General features: G+C 49.2%; 2 protein-coding genes across 2 annotated transcripts; both read right to left on the bottom strand.

The window, feature by feature from the left end:
- Nucleotides 1-43: 43 nt before the first annotated feature.
- Nucleotides 44-3,367, bottom strand: LOC144249594 (ral guanine nucleotide dissociation stimulator-like). Its single transcript, XM_077791712.1, has 3 exons — nucleotides 3,261-3,367; nucleotides 2,172-2,286; nucleotides 44-256 (listed from the first exon to the last, which is right to left on the bottom strand). Exons 1-3 carry the CDS (start codon nucleotides 3,276-3,278, stop codon nucleotides 51-53), a joined length of 339 nt encoding a protein of 112 aa, XP_077647838.1. The 5' UTR covers nucleotides 3,279-3,367; the 3' UTR covers nucleotides 44-50.
- Nucleotides 3,368-15,094: 11,727 nt separating this feature from the next.
- On the bottom strand, nucleotides 15,095-18,425 carry LOC144249593 (ral guanine nucleotide dissociation stimulator-like). Its single transcript, XM_077791711.1, has 3 exons — nucleotides 18,314-18,425; nucleotides 17,225-17,339; nucleotides 15,095-15,307 (listed from the first exon to the last, which is right to left on the bottom strand). Exons 1-3 carry the CDS (start codon nucleotides 18,329-18,331, stop codon nucleotides 15,102-15,104), a joined length of 339 nt encoding a protein of 112 aa, XP_077647837.1. The 5' UTR covers nucleotides 18,332-18,425; the 3' UTR covers nucleotides 15,095-15,101.
- Between the last annotated feature and the right edge of the window lie 338 nt (nucleotides 18,426-18,763).

The following is an 18,763-nucleotide window of genomic DNA, read 5'->3' as shown; positions in this document are numbered from 1 at the left end:
ATTCAAACTTTGAAGAAAATAGTAATCAATGTAAATATTCCTGGGCTGCCTCAGCCCCGCCCAGGCACACAGCAGCAGAATGGTTTTGCAAGCATCCTCAGGAGGGCAGGAGCCTTCTTTCCAGGACGAGAGGGAGGTTGAGGCTGGATCCACCCATCATTCTTTTGGGAGAGGCTCCTTTTCCTCAGCACAAAGTTGGATTTTTTGTGAGGATTCTTGGCATAAAATACGTTGGCCTCTGCTGGAATCCTCAGCTCTGGGGAGAGAGGGGTGTACAAAAAGAAGGTGGCACTCAGGAGGTGCTCCCTAGGACACGCCAACATCTGAGAGCCTGTGCCAGAAAAGGCCAGAGCCACACACCTGAGAGCTCTCCAATTCAGCACCAATACCAACAAAGACAGCCTCCACAGTCCTCCCTGAGGAAGAACTAGGCAGAGCACTTCAACAGACCTAATGTCTGTTCCTACCAAAGGCTTTGGACTCCAGAATATCTCAGGTCCTCTTGCATCTGCCAAAGCACACCACTAGGGTTTGCATCTGAAATCTCCCACAAAAGGCTCCTGTGCCGAAGATTCAGTCCCCACATGAGCCATCTTCATAGGTGGGTTTGGAGGGAAGCATTGGATGGTGAGTGCTCTGATGTCAACATGAAATTCTCATTCAAGATGAATACACTACTGGGGGGTGGGAGGGACTGGAAGAAAGGTTGAGCATGGTTGGAGGAAGACCTAAACAGGGTTGTGCCCTGGGCAACAGTACCTTGTTCCTGTTGGCTCCACTGAATCCTCATTCTCCAAGTAGAGGTCCTCCCTCTCCATCTTTCTCTCTCTCCCTCTCTGCCAGCCTCGTTCTCTCTCTCCCAGTCTATGCCTTTGTGGCAAGGGCTGAGGAGCTCTCCACTGCCACACACTAGAGCTTTATGGACAGCCTCAGTGCACAACCAAAGAGAAAGCTATGAAACCCGGAGAAAAGGCCTAGGATTCCTCCTCTGAGTTATTTTCCTCAAGTATGGCCACAGTGAGGACAGGCTGACCAGCACGGATACCACGTTAGAGCCATGCTTCTGCGTTGGTGGAGCCCGCCTCCATGTGGACCAGGCTTCTGAGAATGGAGGCCACATTCCAAATACTGCCCTACTGAGAACAATGGTTCCAAAGACCAGCAAAGGGACTGCTTCCCTCCAACATGGTGTATGGCCCAGTGGTGCCATGACCCCGAGTGGGGGAATACAACAGCCGCTTCTCCTTCCTCTGAACATGTGTTTCCTGTCGCCCTCCTCTAACCTAGAGCCTGTTCTCCATCCCTTCTGTGTTGGATGTGGAGATCTCTGCTATGAATTTCTTAGGCTACCAAGGCCCCAGACAGACTTCCTCTTCCATAGACTCTACTAACCTAACAGTAGGTTAAGATAGGAGACAAGTGATCCTAGAACTCATAGGGATGGTGGTCTTCAGGGTACATAGGCTGGGATAATGGCTGCTGTGGTGTTTGGCTCACAAAAACCAACCAACCAACCAACAAAAAAGCGCTGGCATTATTATCAGATGAGCTCTGTGGCTAAGTGCTCAGGAAGCCCTCATCTCACTTTAGTTAGGGATCACAACCTGGCTATTGTGATCACTCCTTGCCTAGTGGACTCAGGTGCGTAAGACCATGGAATTTATGCAAAAACATGATTCAGGCTGTCTCCCAGGCTGTGTTTTCTTCCCAATTTCATCCTGTTACTGCTTGCTAGAATCCTGGCAATGCTCTGCCCAGGCAGTGGTTTTCTGGTCACACAGAAGGCTTTCAATAGTACTGCTTCAGTCCACAAAATGCCAGTTCCCTCTTTAGCCCATGCATTCCCATGTTCCTTTGAAACCACTCCTATCCCAGACCATGAAAACATACTGCTCCTGGAGAGAGGCTTTCCTCCTCACTCCTCAAAGATGTCAGCTTTGGATGCCTGTTCATGTCCAGGGGAGGGCACCTGGTGGGGAGCCGCAACATCCACTGGGGTATACTATTGGACCTCAAGACCTTCCACCAGCAGAAGTGCAGTTGGCTTTGTGCACGAACCCAACACACCTGTTGGAGTGTTCTTGGGGGTCAGAGACTACTCTTTGTTGCTAAGAGTTGACCTGAGTCCACATCCTGACCCTTGCTCTCTGCTATCTGATTGTCTCACTTACTCTGACGGCGAGAGATGATTTGGCCCAGCTCATAATCCTCTGGATTCTCCTCAGTAAGGAAGTGTAGGTCGAGGGCGCTGCGGATGACGACAGGAGCCCTATCCTGGCAGGTCACCTGGAGCAGCATGGGAGACAGGCCTTCAGGAAATGGGCCTTGAAGTGACTACTCAAGGACAGTGGGCAGGGGCATTCTGGAGGCACCTCCACTCTAAATACAAGGGCAACATCCATGACCCTACTACCCGAGGCTGACCTCCTGCTCATCGTGTGGGCTCTTCCCACAGGCTACTAGCCCAATCCGTGTACATAGGACTTCCTGGGCCTGCCATTGCTCTTTGTGGAGCTGCACTCCTCTCGGAGTGAAAGGACCCCACTACCTGCATACAGATGCAATCTCATCCCACAAGTTGGGAGGAATGGGACAATAGCCTCCAAGATCCCAGGTCTGCCCGAGGATGCAGGCGGCATTGGGAATGGCCTAGGCACAAAACCTAGAGGCTTTGGTCTGGATTGCCAGGGCCAAAAACAGACCCAGGAACATGACCACACACAGGAGTGCTGAAAGATAGCCACGAGAGCTCCTGGCCTCCAGAGGCTCAGTGCTGGCTGGGATGTAGGAGGGCACCTCATCCGGCAAGGGTGGTCATTGGGTTACCTGGACATTTAGTGTGCTTGCTCCACATCCATATCGACTCTGCAGAGAGACTCTCTCAGCTCCTTGTTCAAGGAACATGCAGAACCTCACACTGCTGTCCTCCTCCATAGACGTCAGCATCCCATACAAGGGAACCTGCAACCTAGTTCCTGTCCTATTCTCATCTGTCACCCATACCTGTCCCTGCCCTTCTGGACTGCATGCTGCCACCTGACACACAGACTCCCTCAGACATGGCAGTGGACAAGCTGCTGCACTCGCTCATCTCAGCTCCAGCCCTTCACACTGACCTCTCCCTTCTTGATTCCCATCTATCCTCCTGATCATCCAGAAGCTCCAAATTCAAGAGGGCATGAGTAGTCCATGGTATTGGACCAGTGTCTGCTCCCCACCCAGGTGTAAGCACCACGGGACACCCCTGCTCCCAGGCTTACCAGAACACTCTTGGCCATCTCTGGACTTTGTGTTTCTAGGTGGACACGAATTAAGCAGGTGTCTCCCACCTGCTTGTGGGAAAGCGGCCTGGAGGACTTGCAGGTTGATTCTGAGAACTGTGGGGGATGGAACATCAGCAAACCCAGAAACAGAAAGCCACCCCAGACTGTCAGTTGGCTCTATGGGCTTCCAGCAAATATGTCCAGGTGCTGAGGCTTCTTATTTCCTCAGGTCGGAGTGGAATGGCAGCACATGCACAGCTTGAATAAGGTAGGTGTTTACCTCCTTTCCCTTGACCTGGGGGCGTTTCCTCACAATGAAATATTGTATTCCCAGATTCATGGACAGACACACGAGTGCGTGGTCAGAGACCTTGATTTCTGCAGAGCGAAGTGGAGAGAATTGTTAGGTGGCACTCAAGGATTATACCACAAAACACCCACAACCCCTGAGAGTCTCCGCCAGGCCCATCACACTTTGGTATTTTGGGGCCAAGGCCCACTTTCTCTTGGCTGTCAGTTATCCTGAGCCCACTGTGGATCATGTCTCCCCACTGTCTGATTGTCCTACTTACTCTCATCCTCAGACATCATATACAGCAGCTCAAAGTTGTCCACATCCTCATGCTGCAACAAATTTTGGTCCAAGGCCCTGCGGATGAGGCTTGTCACCGTCTCCTGAAAGGTCACCTGGATCAGGGTGGGACAAATGTCATCAGAGAATGGCTTTTAGAAGAGCTACCCAGAAGACTGTGGTCAAACATTCAGGAGAAATCTCAGCTACATATACAAGGGCACAATCTTGTTATCCTGCTACCTGAGTGTGTCCTCCGTATACCACCTGGGTTCTTGCAATGTGCTACTAGAACAATCCTGGTACAAATATCTGCCTGTACCTGCCATCTCCCCTCCCCCTGGGGAGCCACATTCCACTCATGTCAAAGGACCAAACTGCCTATGCACAGACACACTCTCATCTCACTGAGATGAGAGCAATGGGCCAGGGATCTGCGCACCAAGTGTGATCTGGGATGCAGGCTGCCTTTGTGGGTGGAAGAGGCAGATGCACTGAAAATTTGGGTCCTGACTGCCACGACACAAAACAGACTCAGATACAAGAGTGTGCACTTGAGTGCTTCATGATAGCTTTGAGAGGCCCTGGCCTCTGGAAGCTCGGTGCGGGTCTGGTTGTAATGATGTACTTGACTCAGCACTGGCAGTCACTGAACATGTCTCCTCTGCAGCTGGACACCTGCAGCATTAGCGTGTCTACTGCACATCCATAGAAATTCTGCCAAGAACCCCTTTAGCTCCGTATTTACATACATGCAAAGCCTAACATTTCCGAAGCTTTGGCATGACCCCCCCAGGTGATCCCGACCCCAAATTCCTACACCTAGTCATGCTAAGGAGGTTCTCTTCCCTGCCACCAGGAACACATCCCCTCCTACACATGTGACAAGTCACTGCCACCTCCTCTGCTCCAACTTCACTCATTGAGAATACCAAGTTCTAGGCACTGCAGCCTGCACCCTGGACATATCTCTGCCTTCATCTGTCCACAGCACTTCCGTCTGCACTTCTGGCCTGCAAAACCCACAATACACAGGCCCACTCACCACTGAAGCTGGGCATGCTGATGCTCTCCCTCCTCAGGTCAAGCCCTTAAGACGGACCTCTCTCTTCTTTATTTCCCACCATAGCCCTGGGGTTGGCTGTGTCTCCTGCCTTCCACTGTGTGGACACCCAGGAGGCAGCCCTGCTGTCGGGCTTACCGGGATGCGCTTTGTCTCCCTCAGGCTCTGTCCCTCTAGGAGGACGTGAACAACGCGGCTGTCTTCCACCTGCTCGCTCGAGTGAAGCAGTGAGGAGCTGCTACTCACAGCTGCTGGGGTCCTGGATGCCACTGCCACAGAAGGTTCCAAGAACTGTGGGGGATGACAACATCAGCAAAGCCCAGCAACTGCACCCCACCCAGCCTGGCAGTTGGCTCTGTGGGCATTCTACAACATCCATCCAGAACCTGAGGTTCTTGTCCCCTTGGAGGATGTGGAGTGGCACCAGGAGTAAAGACTGAAGAAGGTGGCTGTTTTGGGAACAAGAGATCCAGCACCTGCTGGGTGGGGATGAAATCCCAGGAGATTAACCCCATGTTGCTGCTGAAATGTAGGTTCCTCCCACAAATGACAGGCAGGAGCTCATTCCTAAGCTGGTCCTGCCTGTAAGGTTCAAGGCTCTGAACCCTGAAGGGCTCCTCCGTGTTCTGATCATTTTCACCCTGGGTTGGGACCAAGAATGGTGGGGTCAAAATGGAAATGGTGACAAACAGAAAAATGACTTGTGCCAATACACTAGAGTCAAAGCACAATGGGACAGTTCCCATCAGTACAAACACACACACACACACACACACACACACACACACACAGAGTCAGAATAGGAGTCCTGGGCCATTCATCAGGGATCAGACTAGAGGGCCTGCTGGGCTCACCTGCCCTGTGCTACTCACTGTTACTCTTGAGCTCCTCTGCGACAATCGCCAGAGGCTCTGGCGTCTAAGATGAAGCCTCACCCAGTGTATCCACAAAAGGGCTAGTTGGCCCCCCTGAGATTCCTGGGAGCCTGAGGCTCGGCATTGTCTGCAACCACAGGAGAACATCCTTCTCCCTCCAGTGGCTCCAACCAAGTGAGCTCGGATGGCTTGGTCAGTGAAGTGGGTGCCTGGATACCAGGGTTCCATGTTCTGTTTGATCCATTGTCAAGGCAATGATGTCATTTCCTGTGCCCATACCTGAGCCTCTTTTCACATAAGACCACTTTCAACAGCCCTATGGGCTGCCGATTTCTCCTCCATGCCTACCCATCTCAGGTGCGCAGGTGTTCACCAACAACTACCCAAACATCCCCACCAGCATCTGCCCTGCTTGGTGCCACTAGAGTTCCAGCTTGGAGCCTTCAAAAATGCATTCACAACCAGTCCTTCCCTCTCAGCAGCTTTTGGACCCTGGTCCCATCATTGTGCAACTCATGGTGTGCCCAGTCTTTTCTGGAAAGTAGGGTAGCATCTAATCTCTAGGGTTTATTGTGTCTATTGGCCCCTAACACCCTCTATTCTCTCTGAAACCAGAGATGGGACTCACAGGTGGCTAAAGCACAAATGTACAGATGGGACAATCACAAGAAGGGGAGAGACAAAGAATGCACCCTAACTCAATCAGGCCTGTGTCCCACACAGGGACATGGCCAATGTCCGTCCCATCGTGGCTGCAGTTCCCTCTCTACACCATGGCAAGTTGGAGGGGACTGAGATGCAGAGGCTGCTCCCCTCTGCCATACAACTTCCCAAGGCTTCTCCTAAGATTTCAAAAGGGCCAAGTGTGTCTAGTGTTGGGGTCTCACAGAGACTCCGAGGTACCACAGCATCCTGCTGCCCAGAACCGGTTCACCCCTCACCTCAAGGGGGCTCAGCCTCTGGATTCATGGGAATTGAAGTGGGTACAGGTGATGGGATATCACCTCCAAGACTGAGTTATGCCAAGTCCATGACCCCTGTCTGCATCCCTGTCTCCAGCACCACTCCCCCCTCTCTCTTTCCTCCTCAGAGCAAACAAATCCATTTAGCAAGTGTGTCCTGTGATAAAGACATGACGGTCACCCATCCTCTCATTACAAAAACACTGAGGCTCAGCCAACATGGATCCTACAGGGAACACAGGCATAAACTCAGAGTCCGATCCTCCCAGCCGAGCCTCGGTGGAGCCTGGACTCCCAGCCTCCTGAGTCAAGGAAACAGAGGTGCCTAGCCGAGCCACCTTGGATGCAGCCGCACACAAACTGAACTCATCAATGCCCCTTGCTCTCAGTTGTGAGTAAGAGGGGAGGGTGTTTCACAACCCCGGACATCCAGTGCAGTCTCCAGGCTTTGGGGTGTGCCCTGGCCTCTCTCTATCTGCCCAGGCCCTCCAACCCACACTGGCCTCTTACCCAACCTCCTCCTAGGGCCAAACTCAATCCTGCCTCTCAATTTCTGCTGCCTTCCCCAACACACTGCTCCCCAAAATGAGCAGGGCTGGCTCTCTGTTATCATGCTGGTGCCAGCAGCAATGCCACCCCACTGACATAATTCTGAGTCCCAACCTAGGCACTCCAGCTGTCTTTGCCACACCTGGCCTGTTTGGGCTCTGGCTCTTGCTCTTTTCTTTCATGTGCATGTGTTTTGAGGTTTTGAGTTTCTCCCACTGCAGAACTGCAGCTGTGGCAGGGTAGAGCTCATGAGGGTGACACTCTGAGCCACATCCAATCCCATCAGGACTGTTAACTGGGGTGATGCTGGAACACAGTGATGAGTGAACACATGGGAGGTGGTTGGACCCACCTTGCCTCTGAGTGGTTTCCTTTCAGGACAGGAATGTAGGGATGGGAGCCCCTGGCGCGGGATGCTTTGCACAAGGCGTGACCACGGGCTCTTTCCTGGCAAAAATGGCTCCACTCAGCATGGAGAGCACTGTCATTCCTGGTGGCTAACAACAGCCCTGGACCCCAGAAAGGAACCCACACTCAAGATTAACGTCTGAGTGTGCGTGTCCTTGAGGAAATGAGGTCTCCTGATCCCAGGTGCAAAGGGGTAAGTCCTCTAACTCCAGGGGCCATGAAGGGACATCTGAGTTTCCCTCGTCCTTCTTTCCCTCTCTGAACCCAGGGTGTCCTCACACTAACCACAGTTAGGACCCTGGCCTCATTCCCCAGTGAGGATCATTAGGCTCCATAAAGGACAGTCTCTAAGATGCTCAGTGGACCAACACCCTCTGCACAACCCATAACCCTATTCACCCAAGAGGCAAGAGGATTTCTATTCAGGAAAACCAGGAAAGGGAGAGCCTTTCTCAAGGACACAAGGACATTAGTGAGTGAGGGAGTGATTAATGGATGGAGAACTATTTCCAACACCAACTTCCAGGAGCATATATGGCCCTTTGGAGAATTCTGCAGTGTGTTGGTGATTAAGGAGAACGTGTGAATCCAGGGGTCACTAGGTCCTCTCAGCCATAAGGAGGGAAACTGCCATAAAGGAACTAGGACAAGGGTGCGAGGAATGCTCACTGGGGGGAGATCGGAAGGAAGGAAAGTGTACTCATTAGAAAAGTGTCGCCTGAAAATTCTTAAGCCAGCCAAAAGTCGTGCGAACTTGTGTGGGAAAAGAGTCTTTGCACAGTGATGAAGCTAAGAGCTCACATGATGGAACACAGCATCAACTGGGACCAAATCCAATATCTGATATTCTTGTAGGAAGAGGAGAGTCTGGACCCAGATACCAGGGAGACTTGGGGATACCAGCTATGTGAGGCTGGAGCCAGGGCGGGATGCCCATATGGGAACCACAGATCGTGGGCAGCAATAGGAGAGTGGGCAAGGGCTGGGAGAGTTGGGGGGACAGTCCCCTAGGAACCTGTGAGGTGTTTTGGCAGTGAGACCGCCCAACACCTTGTGTGTTGAGCCCCTGGAGCTTGAGGGAAGGCCCTTCCTCTGTTGTTGGCCACCCAGTTGACAGAGTTTGGTTGTAGCAGGCCTAGGACCCAGCCGAAGGTCTGAGCATGTTGGCCATGCAGGGTGGATCTGGACCGCAGACACACTCTGATGACTGTAGGGTTTCAGCCATGCATCAACACAAGCACCAAGTCAGGCCAGGTGGGGAAAGGGCTAGGAACACACTCTGGGGGCTGGTGCCTATATTACTGGGAGCACTTCTGACCCCAATTCCCTGATCTGCTGCCAACACAAGCTACAGAGGAGGGTGGAGGGACACAGAGCATGGATCTTCCCCACTCAGTGGGCCCAGGCATGTACCATGGCCAGCAGCCTCGTGCCTTGCCCGGTGAGTCCTGAAGCGGCCCCCTCTTCCCATCCTGAGAGCTCTTCCCTTCCTCATGTGCTACTACCTTCCCACTGTCTCTGGAAATATCTACTTGCTGTGGTCCTCAGGCAGTTTATGATTTAAGTTAAAAAAAAAAAAAACAGGTCTTGGTGCTCAAAAATATTTGATTTGCCCATCCTCATCCCCCAACCCCAATATTTTCATTATTTCCTCAACATATGAAATTTTACTAGCAAAAAGTTAATTTTGAATTATACAAAGTTGATTCAAATAACATTGGTATACATAACCAATCACTGTACTTTCAATGTTTGTTCTCCTTTCCTGTTAGAAACTGCTCGGAAAAAAGAGAACAGAGGGGGCTGGGGATGTGGCTCAAGTGGTAACGTGTTCGACTGGCATGCGCGAGTCAGTGGGTTCGATCCTCAGCACCATATAAAATAAAATAAAATAAAGATATGTCCACTGAAAACTAAAAAAAAAAAAAAAAAAAAAAAAAAAAAAACAAAGAGAACAGAGGACAGACTCATGGAAGTACTTGAACTGATAAGAAGCTCCCACTCAAGCTCAGCATTCAGTCCTGGACAGGGTAAGACCAGGCCACTTTGACATATGTTCCAAAGAGTCTACCAGACAGAATCCTCTGACTGATCCCTGACTGAGCCATAGGAACTGGCTAGAAAAGCCTTCACATCCTCAATACATTCTTCACGTCAGAATACTTGACAACCATTGATATCCATCTCTCGTTAACTTGCTCCCCAGCCAACCATTCTTCAACAAATTCAAAGGAGTAACTCATGCAAGCACACAGAAAGGGGTGTTCACTACACACATCCATGTGCGAAAAAGACAACTGGTATTTCTTGTTTGGGCTATTTCAAATGAAATCCCTTCTGCATGACCTCCACAAACCAAAGGAAAATATTTGTGAAATTCCCACGTAGAAGACAAGATACACTTGCCAAGGAGGCAGTGGCAAGAATTTTGACACTCCAAATGTAGAGTGTGTGTTTAGGAAGCAGTCACAGTTTCCATGAGAGAGTCCCATGAAATCAATTAGGAAGATCCATGCTCTAGCCCTACCATGCAAGTGATGTGACTTGAAAGAGTCACTTAGTCTTAGTAACCATCATCACTAACAACTAAGTCAATGAATAAAGGTCCTCAGGTGCCAAGCTACAAAATGTGGGATGAGCATGGATGAGGATGGGTGGGAGAAGTCTCCAACTCTAACACAATTAGGGAAGGATGTGCTGACCTCAAGTGGCTGGGGGGCTGGGATCCTGCCACAGAGGGGGATTCCAAACCTCACATCCCCTGACCCAGGCCAGAAGACCAGGTAGAGTCCAAGAATCCTGGGGTGGCCCAATGGCAATAAAGGTCAAAAGGAACTAGGGATCTGCCTGGTCCCTCAATCCCCTACTCCGAGCAGGGCTGCATGACGAGGCCAGAGGCCATCCACAGCAATCTGCCTTTACAGGAAAACAGGGACTGCAGGCTACCTCTGGCTCACTGAATCAGGGTGGTGTTTTCATAAAGCAAGACCACTTCCTCACATTTGACCAGCAGCTCATGTGTTGACAGCACAATGACTGACTTGACTCAGGCCCTGATGAATGAAATAGAAAATTCATAGCAAACCCATCTTTAGCTCTTCCACATCATCAGGGGCTCTGATTCAATTCCGTCCAGAAAGGTGTCTGAAATGATTTCTAAACATGCTGGGGACTCACCTCTGTGTGGAACTTTTCAGGAAAAAGGGGATCAAATCTCATGAAGCAACTCTTCTCTCTTCTAGCCCATGGGCAATGCAAGGAACCTGCATGATACCAGAGGCTCACTTCTCTCTTCTCATGTCTTCTGGAAAGGATTCGTTAATGCTTCCTGCAAGGTGAAGCAGAAGCCTGCATCCCCAGCTGCACAGAAGTGTTTGAGGGCAGTGTCTTCCTTAAAACCCAAAAATAAAAAAACAGGTCATTCAACAGGCACATGGATTCGAGTACATGTTCAATGATCCCTCCTCCCTGGAGCCTTCCACATGCCCATCTTCCACATTCACAGAGCAATGCTTGGCCATTCTCAAGACCAGGAGACCATGATGCTCATCACCAGGAAGTCAATAAGGAACATGAAGAGAGCAGCATGGATTGCAGAAGGTGGCACATCAAGGATCTTCAGCTCTGCTGCTAGAACACAAGAGCTTAACTTCAGTATTGACTTTTTGCCAACTACCAAGTACGATAGCAGTGTCAAGCCCAATATGCAGATATGCAAGTAGTAGGTGACATCCCGCATCCATTCACAAAAGTGGGCAACATCTGCATCAGAACAAGGAAGTATCTTACCCTTACTCATAAAAATCATCAGAAACAAAATAAAATGGATGCAAGACTTCTCATTTCACTATTAGGTAGCTGTTGGAATTCCCTATTAAATAAGACCTCCTCCAAAATAAAAAGTATCTCAGACATGTGTCAACTATTCAATGGATGACATTTTAAAAACTATGGACTTTACTTAATATTTATGTATGCTATATCCCTGCCTAAGGCTCTATGAGAAAGGAGCACATAGAATTGGATCTTTGAAAATCTCACATTTGCTGATAAATATTACTGCTGATCTCAGGCATGGCGAAGTGAAAAGTGGGACTTTGGATATTCCAAGAATGCTATGTTGTGGGATTGGTGTCCCTGATTCATACATAGCATATGGTTTCTATGAAATCCAGTGAGGGAGCAGGAGTAACGAAGCTGATTGCACAGATGACCTCAGGGAATACTGACAGATAGGCCAAATGAAAAATATGTTCCAGCTAACCATTGGTATTTGGGCTTCTGATCCCAGTCCTGTTTTTAAAAAAGGTGCAGACAGGCAGTGTTCATTAAAAACTGTCTACCATGTAAAAGTGGGTAATTTAAATGGCATCTAGTTACACATCTGATAGAATGGTCTGGCAACATATGAATTTCATTCTAACAACAACAACAACAACAAAACATAGAAAATGAGACATAAAGATAAAACCTTGTCTTCACCAGGATGCCTAAAAATAGGTTTTATTTGGCTCATGCAAATAAATATCTTTCAATAGAATTTCTGATTTCTGAATGAACCCATTCAACTTCATACTGCACAGATCACAAGGTTTTCTTTACAGAATATTCTCTTCTTCTTCTTAAAGCCTCACATAGAAAATGTCTCACAGGACATAGGAGGGGAATGACCCAAAGGATGAGAGAATGGCTGGAACCGTTCTCAAATGTGCCCATGTAGCCTAAAGTTTGAAGGCATCTAATTGTACTCTAAAACAATTATGAACCTATTTGATCCATTATTAATAAATATCACCACTTTACCACTTGAACCAAATCACAGAAAATTGGAAACAGATGATCATTTGCTTTGATACCTTTACTTCTGTTTCATTACTCAGAGTCGATCAACTCTACACTTCAAGTGACACAGATTTATTACAGAATGCCTAAGATCCTAAGGATCTATTTTAGCTCAGCCCATGGTATTGCTTCATTATTTTATCATTTTGTAAGTAATAAAATATAACTTCATGTTGGATGATATATTCAAGCCATGAATATATCATCCAACATTGTTCTTCCCAAAATATTAGCCCAATTTCTGCGCGTGCTCACTTACTGTTCAGGAATTTTACTAATTGTTTGAAGGTTCTAGAGGACCTGTTAGACTCCTAATGGACAAACCATACGACATACTCCAGAGAACGGACGAGTGCCATAAGAAGAAAATAAGGTCAGCCTACAGCAATGGGCAGCTGCCTGCCCTCGGCTGGGAGGAGCCCTGGCCATGGCACCAGGGCTGCTGGGCAGCAGAAGCCTCCACAGCCCTGCAGGGAGCCTGGAGCACAGCTCTGCCTAACCATGCTCAGCCCTGGACAGATGCACATGAGTTCCCATCACAGGCTCGAGTGTGACAGTCCCAGGTGCATGCCTGTCATGCCAGCCACCAGGGAGGCTGAGGCAAGAGGAACGTTTGAGGTCAGCCTTGGCAACTTAGACCCCGAGGCAAAGGGGAAATACTTTTACAGGGGTCTCTGAGGGTGTAGCTCAGGTAGGTCACTTGCCTCACAGGCTCAAGGCCCTGGGTTCAATCCCCAGAACCCACGTACACACAAAAAGTGAACTTGGAATATTGTTTAAAATGATGGATCAGGTACACACAAGGACTTCAATATGACCTCTCAGAGGAGCTCAATTTGAGATCAGACTGAACAAAAGACCACCTGGACCATTGACTCAGTGTCTGAAACCCTCTGTGAGCATGGGAAGCACTGCTGGCAAGACACCAGAGGGCCAAAGCACTTGTGCCCCCTGCAGGGGTGTCTCTTGTCTACCGCCAAAGACTGTTCCCCTCCTGGGGCAGCTGAGAGCAAGCTGGGCCTTGGAGCAAGGACTAGTGCTTTAGATATAGACTATGCAAGCAAGGGGCAATGTCTTTAATAAAACTAAAATTAAAAAGTCACATTGAAAAAATTTTAAAAAGAAGAAAATAAGGTCAAGTAGAGGAAGCCCATTTTCACAGGAAAAAATCCCCCAGTGAAAAGCATCAGAATAGATACCAAGAAAAATACCAACAAAAACAGTGTGCTCCCACTATGTATCTACTCAACATGCAAAAGTTAGAAAGCTAGATAATACAATCCTGGCCACAGGTAGAGCTATGCAGAAGAGCCACCTGGCAGTGCTTAGTCAAAGAAGTAAACATGCACACTTTGACCTAGAAATTCCACCTGTGTGTAAACCAGGCGGTGCTTAAGCAGTTTCACAAGGGGACATGCACAGGGAAATTTATCCTCAGGTTCTTATAGAGTTGTCTGTGCTTACAGGGAGTTGATGGTTGTCAAGATGCCCACAGCTGCGAAAGTCAAAAGCTAAAAAAATAATAGATGCCAACCTGGATATATTAATAATCCCGTATCTATGATCACCTTCATAAGGTAGCTTCCCAACTTCTGTGTGGAAGTGTGTTTCTCCTTGGCCCTTACACTGTTGTGGAGACCACTAGGAGTTCAGCTTTGTGCAGGATCATCTGACCTGGACTTTTTGCAAGACCTGTACAGCCCTCACACATGCTCAGATGCTACAGGACTTTTCAGACCAGTCCAGACAACAGGAGGCATCCATTCATTGTCTGCACTCTACAGATTCCTAGATGCACGACATTCATTACCATCAAATGCAGAATTTTCATCAAAAACTAATATATATATCATTCCAATCTGAATCAAGAAAATCGGAAATATCCCCAAATCCAAAGAGTGGATCCCCATTGTGATGCTACAAGTTGAAAATTCCACAGCTGACCTCATGGGATGGTTCACAGTCAAAAGACAGCTGCATGAAAAATATTACATGACATGACCTTCCTGCTATGTGAAAAGTGGCATGTGAAGTACACATGCATGTCTTCCTCAGACATGGGTTCATTTGCAAGACACCTTGTGCAATTGAAAATACTCCAAAAGGGGAGAAATCAGAACCGTGTCTCCAAAGTATTTCAGCAGAGACCAACTCCATCTGTCTATCTATCTCTCAGTGAGTGTGTGTGCTCTTGTGTGTGTTTGTGTGTCTTTGTTTGTGTTTGTACCATCATAGCTGATACTTCATTGCCCCCACTGGAAAACTGACTCAGATAACGCCATCTGCCAAACTCCTAAAAACCAAAGTTCTTGCTGATAGAATGAAACATTCCTTCCTGTTGGTTTGGATGTGTCCTTTAGGAATCACTGCTACATTTAGTATACTCAAATCATCACAGTAGATCAGGTAACAAAAACATATATATTTTAAAATAATAATATATTAATGGAAACAACAAATACAGGATAGAGTAACAACTGTGTTACTAAACAAGGTCAAGGACAATGGCAAACTATAGATTCAAACTTTGAAGAAAATAGTAATCAATGTAAATATTCCTGGGCTGCCTCAGCCCCGCCCAGGCACACAGCAGCAGAATGGTTTTGCAAGCATCCTCAGGAGGGCAGGAGCCTTCTTTCCAGGACGAGAGGGAGGTTGAGGCTGGATCCACCCATCATTCTTTTGGGAGAGGCTCCTTTTCCTCAGCACAAAGTTGGATTTTTTGTGAGGATTCTTGGCATAAAATACGTTGGCCTCTGCTGGAATCCTCAGCTCTGGGGAGAGAGGGGTGTACAAAAAGAAGGTGGCACTCAGGAGGTGCTCCCTAGGACACGCCAACATCTGAGAGCCTGTGCCAGAAAAGGCCAGAGCCACACACCTGAGAGCTCTCCAATTCAGCACCAATACCAACAAAGACAGCCTCCACAGTCCTCCCTGAGGAAGAACTAGGCAGAGCACTTCAACAGACCTAATGTCTGTTCCTACCAAAGGCTTTGGACTCCAGAATATCTCAGGTCCTCTTGCATCTGCCAAAGCACACCACTAGGGTTTGCATCTGAAATCTCCCACAAAAGGCTCCTGTGCCGAAGATTCAGTCCCCACATGAGCCATCTTCATAGGTGGGTTTGGAGGGAAGCATTGGATGGTGAGTGCTCTGATGTCAACATGAAATTCTCATTCAAGATGAATACACTACTGGGGGGTGGGAGGGACTGGAAGAAAGGTTGAGCATGGTTGGAGGAAGACCTAAACAGGGTTGTGCCCTGGGCAACAGTACCTTGTTCCTGTTGGCTCCACTGAATCCTCATTCTCCAAGTAGAGGTCCTCCCTCTCCATCTTTCTCTCTCTCCCTCTCTGCCAGCCTCGTTCTCTCTCTCCCAGTCTATGCCTTTGTGGCAAGGGCTGAGGAGCTCTCCACTGCCACACACTAGAGCTTTATGGACAGCCTCAGTGCACAACCAAAGAGAAAGCTATGAAACCCGGAGAAAAGGCCTAGGATTCCTCCTCTGAGTTATTTTCCTCAAGTATGGCCACAGTGAGGACAGGCTGACCAGCACGGATACCACGTTAGAGCCATGCTTCTGCGTTGGTGGAGCCCGCCTCCATGTGGACCAGGCTTCTGAGAATGGAGGCCACATTCCAAATACTGCCCTACTGAGAACAATGGTTCCAAAGACCAGCAAAGGGACTGCTTCCCTCCAACATGGTGTATGGCCCAGTGGTGCCATGACCCCGAGTGGGGGAATACAACAGCCGCTTCTCCTTCCTCTGAACATGTGTTTCCTGTCGCCCTCCTCTAACCTAGAGCCTGTTCTCCATCCCTTCTGGGTTGGATGTGGAGATCTCTGCTATGAATTTCTTAGGCTACCAAGGCCCCAGACAGACTTCCTCTTCCATAGACTCTACTAACCTAACAGTAGGTTAAGATAGGAGACAAGTGATCCTAGAACTCATAGGGATGGTGGTCTTCAGGGTACATAGGCTGGGATAATGGCTGCTGTGGTGTTTGGCTCACAAAAACCAACCAACCAACCAACAAAAAAGCGCTGGCATTATTATCAGATGAGCTCTGTGGCTAAGTGCTCAGGAAGCCCTCATCTGACTTTAGTTAGGGATCACAACCTGGCTATTGTGATCACTCCTTGCCTAGTGGACTCAGGTGCGTAAGACCATGGAATTTATGCAAAAACAGATGATTCAGGCTGTCTCCCAGGCTGTGTTTTCTTCCCAATTTCATCCTGTTACTGCTTGCTAGAATCCTGGCAATGCTCTGCCCAGGCAGTGGTTTTCTGGTCACACAGAAGGCTTTCAATAGTACTGCTTCAGTCCACAAAATGCCAGTTCCCTCTTTAGCCCATGCATTCCCATGTTCCTTTGAAACCACTCCTATCCCAGACCATGAAAACATACTGCTCCTGGAGAGAGGCTTTCCTCCTCACTCCTCAAAGATGTCAGCTTTGGATGCCTGTTCATGTCCAGGGGAGGGCACCTGGTGGGGAGCCGCAACATCCACTGGGGTATACTATTGGACCTCAAGACCTTCCACCAGCAGAAGTGCAGTTGGCTTTGTGCACGAACCCAACACACCTGTTGGAGTGTTCTTGGGGGTCAGAGACTACTCTTTGTTGCTAAGAGTTGACCTGAGTCCACATCCTGACCCTTGCTCTCTGCTATCTGATTGTCTCACTTACTCTGACGGCGAGAGATGATTTGGCCCAGCTCATAATCCTCTGGATTCTCCTCAGTAAGGAAGTGTAGGTCGAGGGCGCTGCGGATGACGACAGGAGCCCTATCCTGGCAGGTCACCTGGAGCAGCATGGGAGACAGGCCTTCAGGAAATGGGCCTTGAAGTGACTACTCAAGGACAGTGGGCAGGGGCATTCTGGAGGCACCTCCACTCTAAATACAAGGGCAACATCCATGACCCTACTACCCGAGGCTGACCTCCTGCTCATCGTGTGGGCTCTTCCCACAGGCTACTAGCCCAATCCGTGTACATAGGACTTCCTGGGCCTGCCATTGCTCTTTGTGGAGCTGCACTCCTCTCGGAGTGAAAGGACCCCACTACCTGCATACAGATGCAATCTCATCCCACAAGTTGGGAGGAATGGGACAATAGCCTCCAAGATCCCAGGTCTGCCCGAGGATGCAGGCGGCATTGGGAATGGCCTAGGCACAAAACCTAGAGGCTTTGGTCTGGATTGCCAGGGCCAAAAACAGACCCAGGAACATGACCACACACAGGAGTGCTGAAAGATAGCCACGAGAGCTCCTGGCCTCCAGAGGCTCAGTGCTGGCTGGGATGTAGGAGGGCACCTCATCCGGCAAGGGTGGTCATTGGGTTACCTGGACATTTAGTGTGCTTGCTCCACATCCATATCGACTCTGCAGAGAGACTCTCTCAGCTCCTTGTTCAAGGAACATGCAGAACCTCACACTGCTGTCCTCCTCCATAGACGTCAGCATCCCATACAAGGGAACCTGCAACCTAGTTCCTGTCCTATTCTCATCTGTCACCCATACCTGTCCCTGCCCTTCTGGACTGCATGCTGCCACCTGACACACAGACTCCCTCAGACATGGCAGTGGACAAGCTGCTGCACTCGCTCATCTCAGCTCCAGCCCTTCACACTGACCTCTCCCTTCTTGATTCCCATCTATCCTCCTGATCATCCAGAAGCTCCAAATTCAAGAGGGCATGAGTAGTCCATGGTATTGGACCAGTGTCTGCTCCCCACCCAGGTGTAAGCACCACGGGACACCCCTGCTCCCAGGCTTACCAGAACACTCTTGGCCATCTCTGGACTTTGTGTTTCTAGGTGGACACGAATTAAGCAGGTGTCTCCCACCTGCTTGTGGGAAAGCGGCCTGGAGGACTTGCAGGTTGATTCTGAGAACTGTGGGGGATGGAACATCAGCAAACCCAGAAACAGAAAGCCACCCCAGACTGTCAGTTGGCTCTATGGGCTTCCAGCAAATATGTCCAGGTGCTGAGGCTTCTTATTTCCTCAGGTCGGAGTGGAATGGCAGCACATGCACAGCTTGAATAAGGTAGGTGTTTACCTCCTTTCCCTTGACCTGGGGGCGTTTCCTCACAATGAAATATTGTATTCCCAGATTCATGGACAGACACACGAGTGCGTGGTCAGAGACCTTGATTTCTGCAGAGCGAAGTGGAGAGAATTGTTAGGTGGCACTCAAGGATTATACCACAAAACACCCACAACCCC

This window comes from Urocitellus parryii, chromosome 12 (assembly GCF_045843805.1).
Source record: "Urocitellus parryii isolate mUroPar1 chromosome 12, mUroPar1.hap1, whole genome shotgun sequence".
In the NCBI taxonomy this organism is placed as follows: Eukaryota; Metazoa; Chordata; class Mammalia; order Rodentia; family Sciuridae; genus Urocitellus; species Urocitellus parryii.
This window is presented reverse-complemented; position numbering and strand designations above follow the sequence as displayed.

Coding starts and splice junctions, on each gene's coding strand:
- LOC144249594 (XM_077791712.1), bottom strand. Junction 257..2,171: donor AATCATCTCTCGCCGTCAGA/GTAAGTGAGACA, acceptor CTCTCTCCCCAG/AGCTGAGGATTCCAGCAGAG.
- LOC144249593 (XM_077791711.1), bottom strand. Junction 15,308..17,224: donor AATCATCTCTCGCCGTCAGA/GTAAGTGAGACA, acceptor CTCTCTCCCCAG/AGCTGAGGATTCCAGCAGAG.